The following is a 15849-nucleotide window of genomic DNA, read 5'->3' as shown; positions in this document are numbered from 1 at the left end:
TATGCTGAACGTGCGCGCTCTTTTAAACAAAACTTTTATTATAAATGACCTGATCTTAGACAACAACCTAGAAGGTATTCTTCTATCAGAGACATGGCTCGGCACAGATGCCCCAGTTGTTCTCACCGAGGCTTGCCCATCCAATTTTAACTTTTTATTTTCTAACAGGGATGGTAAACGTGGAGGTGGGACTGCATCCATTTTTAAAGTCACTTTAGCTTCAAGGGAAGTTATTTTTAGTACTTATCTATTATTTGAGTATCATGCTTTTGTTTGTAGCAATCCTCCTATTCTCTGTGTTTTAGTTTATAGACCTCCCCATCATTCTACTTCTTTTATTAGTGAATTTTCAGAGTTCCTATCAATTCTACTTACTACTTACAATAGAATTTTAGTAACTGGCGATTTTAATGTCCACGTTGATAATATCTCGGACCCATTGTCCAGAGAATTTTTAAACCTTTTAAACTGTCTTGATTTTAAACAACATGTCACACAGCCGACTCACAACAGAGGACACACTTTGGACTTGGTCATAACCTATGGCCTGTCCATTGGTGTGTCCTCTGTTGTTGACCTGGCTGTGTCCGACCACTATTGTGTATTTTTTAACATCGTCAGTTTTAATCATCAGGATGCCCCGGTGAGAACAGTGAGGAAACGCTACCTAACTTCTGAGGTGGCTGCAAATTTTATTGAGAATCTTAAGAGAATCCCTGCAGACTTTCTACCTGCTTCATGTGATTTTATTGTTGATAATTTTAATAAGAACTTAAGAACAACTTTGGATGAAGTAGCTCCACTTTTAACCAAAACTATAAAATTAAAGACTATTCCCCCGTGGAGAAATGACGAGATTAAAAAATCAAAACGAAAATGCAAGTGTGCTGAAAGGAGGTGGAGAAAAACTAAACTTTCAATACATTATGAAATATTACGTGAACAACTTAAATCCTACAATGAAACAGTCAAACAGGCAAGAATATCTTATTTCTCAAATTTAATCGCAGTTCATTCAAAAGATCCTAAATTTCTTTTCTCCACTTTTGATCTTTTAACCAATCCTGATTTTAAAAAGCCATCACAGACTCCATCAAACACTCTCTGTGATGGCTTTGCAGACCACTTCAGAAGTAAAATTGATGGCATTAGGTCCAGTCTTTTAGTTGATCAAAATATAAGTTTTAATAAATATGGACAGTCACTTTTACTTGAGGAAACACTGGAAAGTTTTACCCTGGTTGATGCAAGGACACTTAGTCGAGTTTTCTCCCAGGTCAACCCAACAACCTGCCTTTTAGTTCCGATTCCCACATCACTTTTTAAGACATTTTATGGATTTTTTGAGGAACAGATTTTAAAGATAGTCAATTGCTCTCTTCAGACGGGTGTCTTTCCTGCCGCCTTTAAAACGGCGGTGGTGAAGCCCCTTCTGAAGAAAAGCAATTTGGACCCCAGCAGTTTTAATAGTTATCGACCTATATCCTTTTTACCCTTTTTAAGTAAGATTTTAGAAAAAAATGTTTTTATTCAATTAAATTCAATTTTAGATACAAATAATATTTTAGAGAAATATCAGTCTGGTTTTAGGATGAACCACAGTACCGAGACTGCCCTTTTAAAGATTTTAAATGATATCAGGTGTAATGAAGACATGAAAAAGCTTACAGTCTTGGTGCTACTGGATTTAAGTGCTGCCTTTGATACAGTAGATTACCACATTTTATTAAACAGACTTAGAAGCCTGGTGGGCATCTCTGGTACAGTTTTTAACTGGTTTTATTCCTATCTCACACACCGATATTTCTTTGTAAGTATGGATACATGTTCCTCTGGAACCCATGAAATTAAATGTGGGGTTCCCCAAGGTTCATTCTTAGGCCCATTACTTTTTAATCTTTACATGCTTCCCCTTGGGGAAGTCATCAGGAGACACGGCATCAACTTCCACAGTTACGCTGACGATACACAGCTGTATATCGCCGTGTCACCTGATGACATGGGGCCTATTGATACCTTTTTAAATTGTATTTTAGACATTAAGTCATGGATGGCAGAAAATTTCCTGCAGCTCAACCAGGACAAAACAGAGGTTTTAGTCATCGGTCCTGAAGGTCAGAGAGAGAAACTTTTACATAAGCTACAAGATTTTAAACCCACGCAATGTGTAAAGAATTTGGGCGTCATTTTTGACTCTGAGCTTACTTTTAATCCTCATATTAAAAATGTAGCCAAGATCGTTTTTTACCATCTTAAGAATATTGCCAGAGTCCGTTCGTTTCTCTCGCAGGCTAACACGGAGGTGCTGATGCATGCTTTTATTTCTTGTCGTTTAGATTATTGTACATCCCTGCTCTCTGGTCTTCCCAAAAAGAATATTTCAGTCCTACAGCTCCTTCAGAACTCAGCTGCACGTGTGCTGATGGGGACCGGAGGGCGGGAGCACATTACACCAGTTTTAAAATCGCTGCATTGGCTCCCCGTGCGTTTCAGGATTAATTTTAAGGTGCTTTTATTAGTTTTTAAATGTCTTAACGGTCTTGGCCCATCTTATTTTTCTGATTTGCTTTTACCCTATTACCCCTCGCGGCTTCTGAGGTCTTCTGGCAGTGGCCTTTTAACTATTCCAAAGGTGGAGGACCAAGACACATGGTGAAGCTGCCTTTAGCCACTATGGTCCTCACCTATGGAATGGCCTGCCGGAGAGCATCAGGTCTGCAGAGAATATTTATGTTTTTAAGAGGAGGCTTAAGACTTACTTTTTTAGTTTGGCATTTTATTGGTCTTTTTTACTTTATTTTATTTATTTATTATTATTATTATTATTTTTTTTTATTTTTATTATTATTTATATTTTTATTTTTTTTATCCCCTTTTATTTATTTAACTATTTTAATCTATATTGTCTTGTAGCTTTGTTTTTATTTATTTATTTTTTTCTATCGTGTTTAACTGTTTTCTTTTAGTGTTTAAATGTTTTTATTTGGTAGTTGTTAAATTTTTAGCTCCAGCGTTTTCTCATGGGGGAGCCTCCACAGTGAGAGGGATGCTTGGTCTTCATCCATCTCACTGTGGATGAACTCCTCCTGGGTGCCTTTCCTTACAGGGTACTTTTGTGCACCGCCATGTTGTGGTTTTCATGTGTTTGTTGGGTTTTGGGTGTGTCTGTGGGTACGATCATGGGGATGGGGGGGCTTTTTCTTTCTTTCAGTCGTAATCACTGGATGTCGTCGCTCGGTTTGATGTTGTGCGTCATGGACCACCAGGCTCAGCAAGTTTTCTGGTGGAAAGAGTGTTTTGTACAGAAAAGTGTGTAATTGAGTTGAATTGAGCAACTGAGTCCTGGTGACATGTTGAAGTATTAGTTGGAGAGTGCATATTTACGTCATCAGGTTGTACTTTTTATAAGATTTAACAGTAGAGATGGAAAAAGTTTGGAATTGATTTATCTTGGTTAAATTTTTTTTTCATCACAAAAATGTAATTGAACAGGTGTGTCGATATTTTAGAAAGTTGGTATCTGCTGTATTGTGCTCACGTCTGCATGCCAAGTGTGACACAACAGCTAGCGATGCAGTTGCCAGGCAACTAGTTGAAACGCCATAAAGTCACTAGACTGTCACGATGAGACGTGAGTGTTACCAGAAAGGAACGTTAATGATGTTTGCCTGGATGCTAACAATGTGTTGTTTTTGTTGATAGCTGCTGATGATCCCGTTGATCATGTCTGTACTGTACATCTGGGCCCAGTTCAATAAAGACACGATTGTGTCTTTCTGGTTTGGAACAAGATTCAAGGTAACATGTTAGAACACGTCAATCACATCGATGCATTTATTTATGAACAGCCTTAGTAAACGGGTCCAGAAAATCCTTATTAATGGTCCATGTATGCTCTGTCTAGGCACATTATCTGCCGTGGGTCATTTTGATCTTCAACTTCATCATCGGAGGCTCGTAAGTCATGGAATGAATGGAGAGTTGTCATTGCACATGCACAAGTGCGGAGCAACAAAATGCACTTAGAAAGGGGAAGTCAAGTAAAAAAAGAAAAAGAAAAAAAAAAGCGTTCTTCACAATAATAAGTTCTATGCACCCACACTAGTCTAAACACGACATTGTGATTCATGTTGAGTTTGTGGAGTAAGAGTTAACAAAAAAAAAAAAAAATCCACTTGTTTTTATCCATTTCCTCGGGCGGCCATTTTGTCACTTGCTGTCGACTGAAGATGACATCAATGTTTCTCAGGTAACAACCAATCACAGCGCAACTTCAGAAAACAGGTCCGCTTTGATTGGTTGTTGCCTGAGTCCTGAGCAACTGTGATGTCATTTTCAGCCGACAGCAAGTGTCAAAATGGCCGCCCATGGAGATGGATAAAAACAAGTGGATTTTTTTTTTTTTTTGTTAACTCTTAACGCTTAATTTATATTCCACAAATGCAATATGAGAACACGTGTTTAGACTATTGGATCCGCATATAGAACCTTTTATTGTAAAGAAATTTTTTTTTTTTTTTTTTTACTTGAATTCTATTTTAACAGTACAACCTGTCCAAGAAAGCCATTATATTTGTGTGTTTATCATTATTCTCACAACGACCTGCTTGTCAACTGTTTTGCTGCAGGTTTGTGAATGAACTCATTGGGAACCTGGTGGGTCACCTCTACTTCTTTCTCATGTTCAAATATCCCATGGACCTTGGAGGACGCTCCTTCCTTTCTACGCCACAGTTCTTGTAAGTGCTATTATGTGTAGAACAGCACTGATTTAAAGAAAATATTTCCAAGTGACCCTGATCTTCAGTTTTATTTCTGGATATTAAATGGATCCTTTAAATGCTGAAAAGCAATAACTTGTTTGAGATCAGGGGTGGCCAAGTTCAGTCCTCGAGAGCCCCTATCCAGCCTGTTTTCCATGTTTCTCTCCACTAACACACCTGATTCATGATCAGGGTCGTTATCAGGCTTCTGCAAAGCTTTCTGAACTTGGCCACCTCTGTTTTAGATGGATTATTAAGGGAGTATAGATGAATATTAGGTCAGAGAAACCCATTCTCATCACGTCAGTGAGAACGAGACTGGCCGTTTCTCTATGAAGAACAGTACAGTCTTGTGAACTCGCCAAGTACGACCTTCCTCACAATGTACTCCAGAACATTTTTCCTAAGAACATGACATAAAACATCCGGGTATTCTGTGCACTCTTGGTTTATTCGTACTTTCAATTGGAACAATATTTGGGCTGTGACTGGTAACGTTTTCACAAGATCACAAGGATGTAAGTAGAGACAAGAATGCAAATTGAGAAACGGCTACGGTATTTCACTAGTGTCCTCCAAGCAAATTGTTTGGGCAGCCATTTTAAAGGCTTAAAGCAAGGTATTCTGGGAAATAAAGTGCTCTTCTACCACCCTATCAAAAAGTTCCTAAGTTTTGACAATTTAACAATGTTTTATTTGTTTATAAAATCAATTACTGCACTTTACTATTAGTAAAGTTTTGTGTGGTGTGTACATAGTCATTACAATATTTGTATGCTGCAAATAGTCTTATACAGCATACTCTAAAGATTCGTTAAGTACTGTTAACTTTTAATTTTGCATCATGAATTTCATGGAATTTCAATTCAACTCTTCCTGCTGTTTTGCCTGTTTTTGTACAGCATCATATATAATAAGAGCTGTATTTATATTTTTGGTTAACTGCAGTAGTGTCAGGAGAGCAAAAAAACAAAAAACAAAACTCAACTCTCAGTATGCTAAAGTTCTACACACACATTGCAGCCACAATAACATGCATACGTCAATCAAACCTGAACATTTTCTTTCCAATATTTGATACTGCTCTTGCATTAGACATATTTATATACTCTATAGCAAGTGGTAAAAATCTTATGGCTGGTAAGTGTATATGCCTGCTAAACTTTTTTTTTGAATTCTATATAATTGTAATCCTCCTCCACAGATATCAGCTGCTCCCAAGCAGGAGAGGAGGCGTGTCAGGCTTTGGAGCCCCTCCTCCTGGAAGACCAGCGCCTCAGGAGCAGGCAGGAGGAGGCGACCGAGGCGGCTTCAGACGTCACAACTGGGGCCAAGGCTTCCGTCTGGGGGATTAATAAGAGCTGACGAGCGCCACCCATCGTCTACTTTCAGCATCTGCACTTGGGTTCAAATGTTTGCTTCTTCACGTTGATTGAGGAACTCCAAATGAGTTTAAGTCTGATAAGTGAAAAGTAAAGGTCGCAAGTATTTTAACTCCCAAAGTACAGTAAGAACGCTATTTTGATGACTTTCAACAGGAAGTGTGTGTGTGTGTTTTTTTTTTTTTTAATGTGATTATTCAACTCCCATTTGTATTGTTATTTACTGCCTTGTATCACCCTTTGACAGCAAACAGTCAGGTTGAGAGAAACTACACATCCCATAGTTAGCTGGTTTCGGTTGTTGATATCTCCACCCTCTCAGATAGCGTATCATATGACTTTGGGATTGTCATCATGCTGGATGAATGCGTTTGTGTAGCAGACATGACCAACCCAAATATTGTCGTGGGTGTGGGTGGTACAGACTTCCTATTACCACAAATAATTTTTTTGTAAATACAAGTTACTGAAAAGATTATCTCGACTTGAGTGAGTGTGTTATTTACTGTACCCCCCACAAAATGGGGCCACAAATTCCCAGAGGAGTCACCAGTTAAATACACACTGAGGAGAGAAAGTCTAACAAACCTGTTGTCAAATAAGCTGAACTGCAAAAATCACAACGTATCTTTAGTCCATGAATCAAACAAGAAATTGGCAAAGGTGTACTCGAGTCTTAAGCCTGGTTCACACATAGAGAATCGGGCTGTTTTTGTCCCGATATTGCCCCTTCTCGACCAAGGACGTCAAAACGCCCGACAATCTTTTGTCTTATAAGATTATCTTTACATGTGAGATGTGTTAAGAGTGGATTTGTCCCGAAAATTGGGTCCAAAACCAGTCCGGGCTGACAGTCTTAAATAATGAACATGTTCAATATTTACGACAAAAATCTTAACGTCGGTAGGGACGCCGAGGTGCGCCTGCGCCACCAACTGTGACGTCAAACGGAATGTAGCCAATCAAGAGGCGCCCTAACTGAAAAAGACGGAACTGCGCATATACAAAAACAAGCATATCAGAAAGCATTAGTTGATGGGACTTTTGGCTCTTTCAGGGGAGCCGTTCATTCGGGAGCCGACTGGCTCAATTTTTTAGTTTTTTTTATTTAAATAGAAATGCCATTTTCAAAAAATGACACATGGAATACTCTAAAAAATAACATTCAATGAAGTTTTATTCTCTTGGAACATAAAACATAAATGTGTAGTGTACAACACTTTACATACATTGACCAGCACGTGCATGTGTACAATGCACCAGCGATATTTTGACTGTGACAGCTAGACAGTAGTGTCTGTCTAGCTGTCACACTAGGTGGCACATCTATCAAATCTACCTTTTGGCGTCTCACTTCTACTAGGTCGTGAGTCCTACGACAGCGCCGGGGGTGGTTGGAGGGGGATGAACGGCTCTCGATAAAGACTCGGTTCCTATCGTTCACGTTGAATAGCCGTTCAAAAGACTTGATTCGACACATCACGAGAAAGCATGTACGACGAGAAGCACAAAGTCCGGTCGACCTCTACCATGGAGGACCACCATCATTACTTCCAGTTCGTCGCGTTTGTTTTCCATGGCGTGTCTCGTCGTTTCAGTCCCCCCCCCCCTTCCGGTTTTGATTAGATCACGTATAATCGCGCGAGAGGTCTCTCACGGAGGACTGGACTCTTGACCAGTGTTGAGATGATAATCTTTATGTTTGTGAGGGAGCTGTGATGAGATTATCTGCGCACTTTACACACAATACGACCAAAGCTGTTAAATGCCCGATTTAAGATTTGAAAAATCCTTATATGTGCACCAGGCTTTAGTCTCATGTCAAAATGTGAACAGCACGTGAAGACGACTGTTTAAATAATTTGATTATTTTTATTTTTAAGTATGATTCATGGAACAAATGTCTCACAAATGTTGTCATTCAAGCTCCTAGTTAGAAAATAAGTTGTGCAAAAAGTAGTGAAACGTTTCAACAAGTGTGTTCTAAAGTTTAGAGAAGGTCAATTAAATTCAGCTGTAAACCCAGATTTGAACCAAGGGCCAGTACTTTACACCACCCACAGCAATCACAACTCATTTCTCATAAAATAATTGTTCTTGAGTAAGTACACATTTGAACAATCTCCAGGTTTTAATGCATGAAAACTAAGACCAGCATTGCGTATTCATTGAGTTAGAGCAGAGCTAAAGTAGAAAATGAAAATGCAGGCAGTATTTCTGAGTAGCCAACCAGAAGCCAGAATATGCTCATAGATGCTTGTACATGAAACTTAAGCAGCGGAAACATGTTCATTCTGCTCTTCAAACCAGCGTTATCATATAGAAGTGACAGTTGAATCTCGAGCAGTGCTTGCACAAATGATGCACGAGGATGCAATAAGACAAAACAAAAATGCAACATCCCTTTAAATTTTCAGTACAAGTTACAAAAAGTTTGATTGTAAGGCAGCCAACACAGGTTTGATCTTTCACTTAAAAAAAAAAAATTGCCATTTGAGCTAGTTTTAATCTGAACTAGAATGAATTAAAATCCCCCACTCTATTGAGAAGACAAAACACAAAGGCGAAAAGCAAATGAAACGTTCACATTTCACAGCTGAACAAGATCCACACGTAAAACGGCTGTACTTGTTTAATTGAATGTCCCCAACGTTCAGTCAAAAATAGTCCAACTTTTGTTTTTCCATCGAAATGAACCATCATCAATTGATGATGCAGAAAGACCTGAAAAGGCAGCATGGTGTGATCAGACAGACTATGAATTTAAACATTAAAAGAACAGAAAGAAGAACATTCTGCACTGTTATTGCCTCAGGTGCTGATGCAGGAGCACACCAGCTGATTCAAAAAGATACAAGTTAGTGCATTCTATCATTCATTGGCCTAATGCAGTTCGTCTTGGTCTGCACACGTGTCTCTTTGTGGCAAACGTCTCCAACACCGAGTCCAAGCTTGCGCTCCCACAATCCATTCCTTCTTACTTCGAGAACATTGCCAGAGACTCCTTTTTGTAAGGGAATGAGTAAAATTGTAGCTGGAGTTTAAGCGGCCGAGCACAACAAAGCCTTATAGTGTCGTTTAAAAAAACAAAAAAACAAAACTTACTCATACTGAGCAGAAAGCAGGTTCAATTTTCCTCCAAAATAGGATTGATATTCAGCAAATAAACAGCTATTTTACACTTCAAGCTTTAAAGAACACTATTGGGCACAAGTCTTTTAAAAAAAAAAGTAACAAAACATGCCCTTCCATCAAAACTGTACACTTTTTTTTTTAGCAATACAGAAAAATATTTACAAGGGTACTTCTTCAAAAAAAAGATGAAGTCCAGCTTTGGCACTCCTCTACATGCGCATCTGCAGCACACGTCGGGGCGACGCGTGAGCAGACGGCCACTCTGCTTTTGCCACACTACAAGCATGGCGAGACATCCCTGCTTCCACTTTTGGCATCTTGTACGTGACCTCCTGTGACTCGTGGATGGATTCACATCATCTAGAAGAGAAATGAGACACAAACGGGAAGTGAGCTTACAATCAAATTTGTAGATTTAATCACTGCTGAGGGATTATTTTTCCACAAATAACATTTGAGGGTGAAAAAGTAAAAGAAGCAAATGTTGCAATATAACAATGGATTGCCAGAAAATGTATAACAAATGTCCTCGTCAACAGTGATAGTCACTGACAATGCTACAGGCAACGTGACGTCATCATTAACTGAAATGGCAGTCCTGCCTCCCCCTCCAATAATAGCATGGTGCGTGTGCACGCTCACTAATGACGGCGTAGTGCGACTCACATCACGCCATGCCGTCAAACTGTCCATTAAAAGGACCAATCACAGTTAATTAGACTCAAATAACTTCCTGGGTGGATGAGACTGCAGCTGTGGCATTTTAAAGGCCCAGTCTACCATTCATGGCCACAGCCAATCAAAGGCAGTTATTTCTGGTGCGGGTCATACAAGGATAAACTCCTCTCTGCGTGAAATCTACTGAAAAGTAGGCAAACGCTGAAGCCAAGATGGCAGCAGTCACTTCTGGTTTTGAACCTTTCAAGCTGCGCCGCATGGTGCACAGAGTTGTGTACTTCTCCAACAAGGATAAGGTGACGTTTAAGGATGTGTTGTTGTTGTTTTTTTTTAAACCTTCATTATTGATAAACTATAGCAAATAATACAAAGGTTATGCATGTACATTATGTATGACACATATACATAATGTGCTATTGACATGTGGTCATTCCTATACTGTATGTCAAAAGAGCCGTCGCCGCCATGCTCCATAGAGGGTTGCTCCTCCCATAGTGGCTGGAGGCCGATATACACTGATGTCTATTCTGTCATTTGGGAAACTCACAAAATTCCCGATGGCCACCACACCCGGGTGCAACTGCAGTCACAGGAACAAAAAGCTGCTTCGGTTGGAGATGCTCTCGTAGCTTTTACCTTCAATATGCTTGTCTAAAATTTTATTTCTATTCTCTTGAGACAACCCTCTCCTTCACGTCATCTGATCCATGTTTAGTATGGTATACATCATGTCACGCAACAGCACAGTGCCTACTTATCACCCTTTAAATAGGCCAACTGACTGATTATAAGTTTGAAGACAACTGTGATGACAATTAGACAACATACTTTGGTTGAACACTTCCCCATGGTCAAATTATTTGCAATCCTTTCTATGGGTGATCATTTTTGTCCAAGTCCATTTCATTTATTTATTTATTTTTCTAAACTCATTCACTCCCAGCCATTTTCACTGAAGCAACCCCCTTTGCTCCTGGCTGTTTTACTGGATTTGGACTGATTTTGCAAGGTCCACAGAATATTGTGTTCTATTGCTACATGGAACCTACCAAAAGAAACATTAGACCAGTGGTGTCCAAACTACGGCCCGGGGGCCATTTGCGGCCCGCCGTCCATTTTTCAGTGGCCCGCGACATATGTTAGAAATGGCAGTTGACTCAGTTCAAATAAATAAACAAAACAAAAATGTTTGGAGATGGTCAAAGTAAGAAGGGGGGGGGGGGGGGGGGGTAATCGAAAAACAGGTGCTATTAAAGGTTATTTTAGTTAACTAAAACTAATGAAAAAAATAAAACTAAAATTCAAAAAACAATATTGTTACCAAAATAAAATAAAAACGAAATGCTTTTTTAAAAATGAAAACTGAAACTACATTTTATGTTTGCAAAACTAACTAAAACTATAATTATAGCAAACATGTCCTTCGTTTTAGTCTTTGGTAATTAATTTAATGCATGAGCCTTTGGGGATGATTTTAAATGTGATTTTTAGTTGATTTATTTTGATATAAACCAGAATAATGATGTTTGAAAGTATGTCACACAGACGCGACGTCATCTAGCAGCAGCCAAAAAAAAAACCTAATACTAATACTGAAACTAACAAACTAAACTAAAACTAAACATTTTTTTAAAGAACTAAACTAATAAAAACTAACAGAACCACCCTGAAAACTAATAAAAACTAAAATGAAAAAAATCCCAAACTATAATAACCCTAGTGTCATATTTCAAATAAATTGGTTTATATACTGTAGCATTGTTTTAAATATGCAAAAGCACAAATTATTTGTACAATTTTTAGGACTAAACATAATTTCTCTTCAGAACATTATGTGGCCCTTGCGTCCTTCTGATTTTCTAATGTGGCCCTCAAATGAAAAAGTTTGGACACCCCTGCATTAGAGTCTCATCTTTCATCAGGAAGGAAAAAAAAAAAAAAAAAAAAAAAGTATATTTCTATCTGTTTCCATTTTGGGGCAAATTGGCATTAGAATACTGTATAGCTAAGTTTCATCATCATTCACCAATCTGCTTAGAATTGTGGAGAAAAATCTCGTTTATTCATCATGGCCCTGGTTGATCTCTCATACTCTGCTGCCACCTGCTGGCTGTTTTTGTAATTACTACAATTTTTTCACCCATTCAACATGCAGTTGACAGTTGAGGGGCTGCAGCAAAGCCCTTTGTATGCTCGAGCATAAAAACAAAACAAAAAAAAAAGTTTAAATACGCCTCGGGACACTTAATACATTTAAAATAGAATGTATTTATACGTTTTTGGTAGCAAATGAGTTAATATAATTCTGTTGAGCCACAATTCAAAAGCAACATCTGATTTTCATAAAATTTGTCTTAATTATTGTACTTTGCCAGATTTAAGTTACTTCTGTGATCACTGTGGGTTTTTTCTTTCATTAACAGAGGGGCAGCAACAATTATGTCTATGCGTGTATATAACATCTCCTGTCTATTTCCATTAGTGCCAATATGTGTTGTTTCTTCCATGTTATTGTTAAGACTTGAATGATCGAGGATACCAATAGCAATGTATCATCCAATAATGGCAGCAAAACAAGCTGTTTGGACACAATACAATTACTCATTAACTCATCCCAAACTGTATGTTCTTTGCAAATAAAAATGAACTAAACAGGCTTTACAGTGGTATTACATTTATTGGAGAGAAAAAAAATAGCCTTGTTACAAAAAAAAAGACATAATCGATCAAACAAATTTCCCATCTTTGTTTGGTCAATTCAAATGATCAATGTATGATCAAAGTAAATGTGCTTACCATCAGCCAGTGACCCTCCCAGGTTGCTCCATGGTCAAAACATCAGCATCTGCTGCCAGTCTCTGTCTTTGTAATCCTCCCTCACTCTCTTCGCCCACAGCCACAGTCACCTGAACCCACCTTCCAAAAACACAAAGCACCAACTTCAACACAGCCAGATGCACTCTGGGATATTATATGTGCGTGAAACTGAGAGCTGATGCAATAATAAATATCACCTCATGCATCATCAGTGACGGCCTTTTTAAAGGTAGTAATGTTGACAGGTGCAAGTGTAGTCAATTTGAATAGTGTGAATTGAGAGACTAGGAAATAGAGATTTTATTTAATTTAACAGCATGAGACACGTACCTCCCCTTTTCAGAAATGCTAGAGCTGTTCTGGTCCAGCCTTGCCTGGCTCAGGTCCGACACACTGTGAGTGAGTTTTTCAGTCAACCACTGTACTGTGTCTGGATTGGACAGCTTGGAGTTCTCCACAGATGCAGCTTCTGCTGCTTTCTTCTCGCCAGCTTCCTCCACTATACCAAAGTTTCTGGAGTTAAACGCGAAAACTAGACAAAGCGTGACATAATGATCAGCTGTAACATACCTTTTCCTTCCAGTGATACACTTTGTTGTTTGTCTCCGTTCTGCTCTTGTCCACATTTCTGCTCTTCTTTTTTGCTCTGGTAGGCTTCCAACCAGTCCAAGGTCTCACCGTTCTTCAGAGCCGAGCGATGCTCCTTAAACCAGCGGACAATGTCAGTGCGGCCCATGCTTGTTTGCGCTTCCAGCTGGCTGTACTCCTCGGGTGTTGGCCATTGGGTCCGACAGAACATCTGCCAAGAAACGTCAGAAGAGAAAAAGAAAAACATCACTATAAGGAAGCTATTTAATTTGATTTACTACTCAACCAGAATCTAGAATAAATCTGTGCTGCAGTCTTGTTCATGCAACTAAACAGCAGGTGGCAGAATAAGCTCTACTGCCATGAGAACATGGCTTACACGTGACACACTTTAATTGAAAAATGTTCAATTTTGGCAGAAGCACACTGTTACTTGGCACATTTAATAGGAGAGATGGTGGTGGAGTGATTTCAAAGTGACAACAGTAAGAGGTATTGGCGGGGATGTACATTGAAAACAGCACACAGAAAATTAAGTAAACGGTTAGTAATGCGGTGTCTTCGTGTCCTGAGCTCTGAGACAAGAAAAATGTCGTTTCTGTGACGTGGAGAAGATGGCACAGTTATGAACGGAGATCTCCACTATTTTGAATCTCTCAGGCTGGTTGAAAGTGATTTTAACATTTTTAACAATAAAAATGTAAACAGCTCAGCAACACGCGCGTCATGATGGTTTTCTGAGTACCCAGACCCTCCCCCAATAAAACAAAATCACCTTTCAGAGTGGCCTTTTATTGTGAGTAGTCTAAGGCACACCTGTGCACTAATCATGGTGTCTAATCAGCATTTTGATACATAGCTCGTGCAAAAAAAGATACTCATAGCTTTTGCATAACTTAAATGCCACATAGCTTGTGCAAAAAAAGCTACTCATAACTTTTGCTCAACTTAAATGCCATATATATCCATCCATCCATTTTCTTGACCGCTTATTCCTCACAAGGGTCGCGGTGCTCGCGCCTATCTCAGCTGGCTCTGGGCAGTAGGCGGGGGACACCCTGGACTGGTTGCCAGCCAATCACAGGGCACACAGAGACGAACAACCATCCACACTCACAAGCACACCTAGGGACAATTCGGAGCGCCCAATTAACCTGCCATGCATGTTTTTGGGATGTGGGAGGAGACCGGAGTACCCGAAGAAGACCCACGCAGGCGCAAGCTTATGTAAAAAAAGGTTACTTATAGCTTTTGCATAACTTAAATACCATATAGCTTGTGCAAAAAAAGGTGCTCAGAGCTTTTGCTCAACTTAAATTCTTATGCAAACCAAAACTAATTATGGCTTTTGCATAACGTAAATGCCACATAGCTTGTGCAAAAAAGGGATACTCGCTATTTCTCAACTTAAATGCCATACGTAGCTTATGCAAAAAAAACAACAAAAAAACGCTACTTATAGCTTTTGTATAACAAATGCCACATAGCTTGTGCAAAAAAAAAAAAAGGCTACTCATAGCTTTTGCTCAACTTAAATGCCACATATATAGCTTATGTAAAAAAAAAACAAAAAAAAACCCTACTCATAGCGTATGTTGCGTATTTATTTCTAAGCACCTCAATTTCACGATTTAGCCAATTTTCACATTGTGGTACTTTAAATGGACGAATTAATTGAATTAATTCGATTTATCGCCCAACCCTACTTAGACCACAGCATGTAAAAAAAAAAACCCTGACAACTAATAATCTATTTCTAGTCACAGGCTACAAAACTCAATTCATTTCATTATCATTAGCAATCTATCTAAAAATTAGATATTTTGTCTTTGTTACAACTTCAGACATGATTTGACACAGTCAGAGTATCAATTGTTACCTCTCTCAGTAGAGCGAGTGAGCCACTTGGGATGGGAGCCGGGCTCGTCGACAGAGAGAGGACGGGAGGATGCGGAGAAGAGGAGGAGGAGGAGGATGAATTAAGGATGGGAGGTGATGCAGAGGCAGACAAAATCGGAGGATGAGGGGAGGAGGCTGCGAGCACAGGAGGGGAGGATGAGGATGATGACGAAGAAGAGAGAAACGGTGGGACAGCTGATGATTGGAGCATTTTGCCGTCCTGCTCGCGATGAGAGGAACCATTGAGCAGCATTCCAGGCCTGTCGACTTTGTCGTCTGTGTTCTTGGAGGTCATGCTGAGCAAGGCCTTCTCCATGTTGTCCCTCAGTGCCCTGCGCTCAGAAAACCAGCAGTCCACCTCGGTCTTGGACAGCCTGGTCTCCTGGGCCAGTTGGTCTAGAACAGAACACAGTTCAAGGAGTCAGGTGAGCTGCTTCCACTAAAATCTGGGAATACTTTTTCTATGAACGCTTCGTGTTGGGATTCAAGAGCGTCACGGAGGGGGAAAAAAAGCATTCATGCTCCCACCTATCTGTTCTTAAAGGGGAAGTCAAGTAAATAAATGTTCTTTACAATTTGCTCTTTGC

General features: G+C 39.4%; 3 protein-coding genes across 3 annotated transcripts in view; 1 reads left to right on the top strand and 2 right to left on the bottom strand.

Annotated features, from left to right (window-relative positions):
- Window positions 1-6623, top strand: part of LOC144022915 (derlin-1-like) — an 8004-nt gene extending 1381 nt beyond the window's left edge. Inside the window, exons 2-5 of the mRNA XM_077528116.1 lie at window positions 3703-3798; window positions 3905-3957; window positions 4629-4739; window positions 5968-6623. Of these exons, the coding sequence (XP_077384242.1) occupies window positions 3703-3798; window positions 3905-3957; window positions 4629-4739; window positions 5968-6118 (411 nt within the window). The 3' untranslated portion in view covers window positions 6119-6623. The remainder of the gene's footprint in view (window positions 1-3702; window positions 3799-3904; window positions 3958-4628; window positions 4740-5967) is intronic.
- Window positions 1-7737, bottom strand: part of LOC144022912 (zinc fingers and homeoboxes protein 2-like) — an 83158-nt gene extending 75421 nt beyond the window's left edge. Inside the window, exon 1 of the mRNA XM_077528114.1 lies at window positions 7485-7737. Within this exon, the coding sequence (XP_077384240.1) occupies window positions 7485-7625 (141 nt within the window). The 5' untranslated portion in view covers window positions 7626-7737. The remainder of the gene's footprint in view (window positions 1-7484) is intronic.
- A 516-nt stretch (window positions 7738-8253) lies between these two features.
- The window catches only part of zhx2a (zinc fingers and homeoboxes 2a), an 85044-nt gene continuing 77448 nt past the window's right edge, over window positions 8254-15849 (bottom strand). Inside the window, exons 9-13 of the mRNA XM_077528113.1 lie at window positions 15243-15658; window positions 13346-13574; window positions 13106-13274; window positions 12755-12874; window positions 8254-9640 (exon numbers count right to left, since the gene is read on the bottom strand). Coding sequence (XP_077384239.1) covers window positions 12757-12874; window positions 13106-13274; window positions 13346-13574; window positions 15243-15658 — 932 coding nt within the window. The 3' untranslated portion in view covers window positions 8254-9640; window positions 12755-12756. The remainder of the gene's footprint in view (window positions 9641-12754; window positions 12875-13105; window positions 13275-13345; window positions 13575-15242; window positions 15659-15849) is intronic.

The sequence above is a fragment of the Festucalex cinctus genome, chromosome 7 (genome assembly GCF_051991245.1).
Source record: "Festucalex cinctus isolate MCC-2025b chromosome 7, RoL_Fcin_1.0, whole genome shotgun sequence".
NCBI lineage: Eukaryota > Metazoa > Chordata > Actinopteri > Syngnathiformes > Syngnathidae > Festucalex > Festucalex cinctus.
Note: the sequence above shows the minus strand (reverse complement) of the source record. Positions and strands in the feature narration are given on the sequence as shown.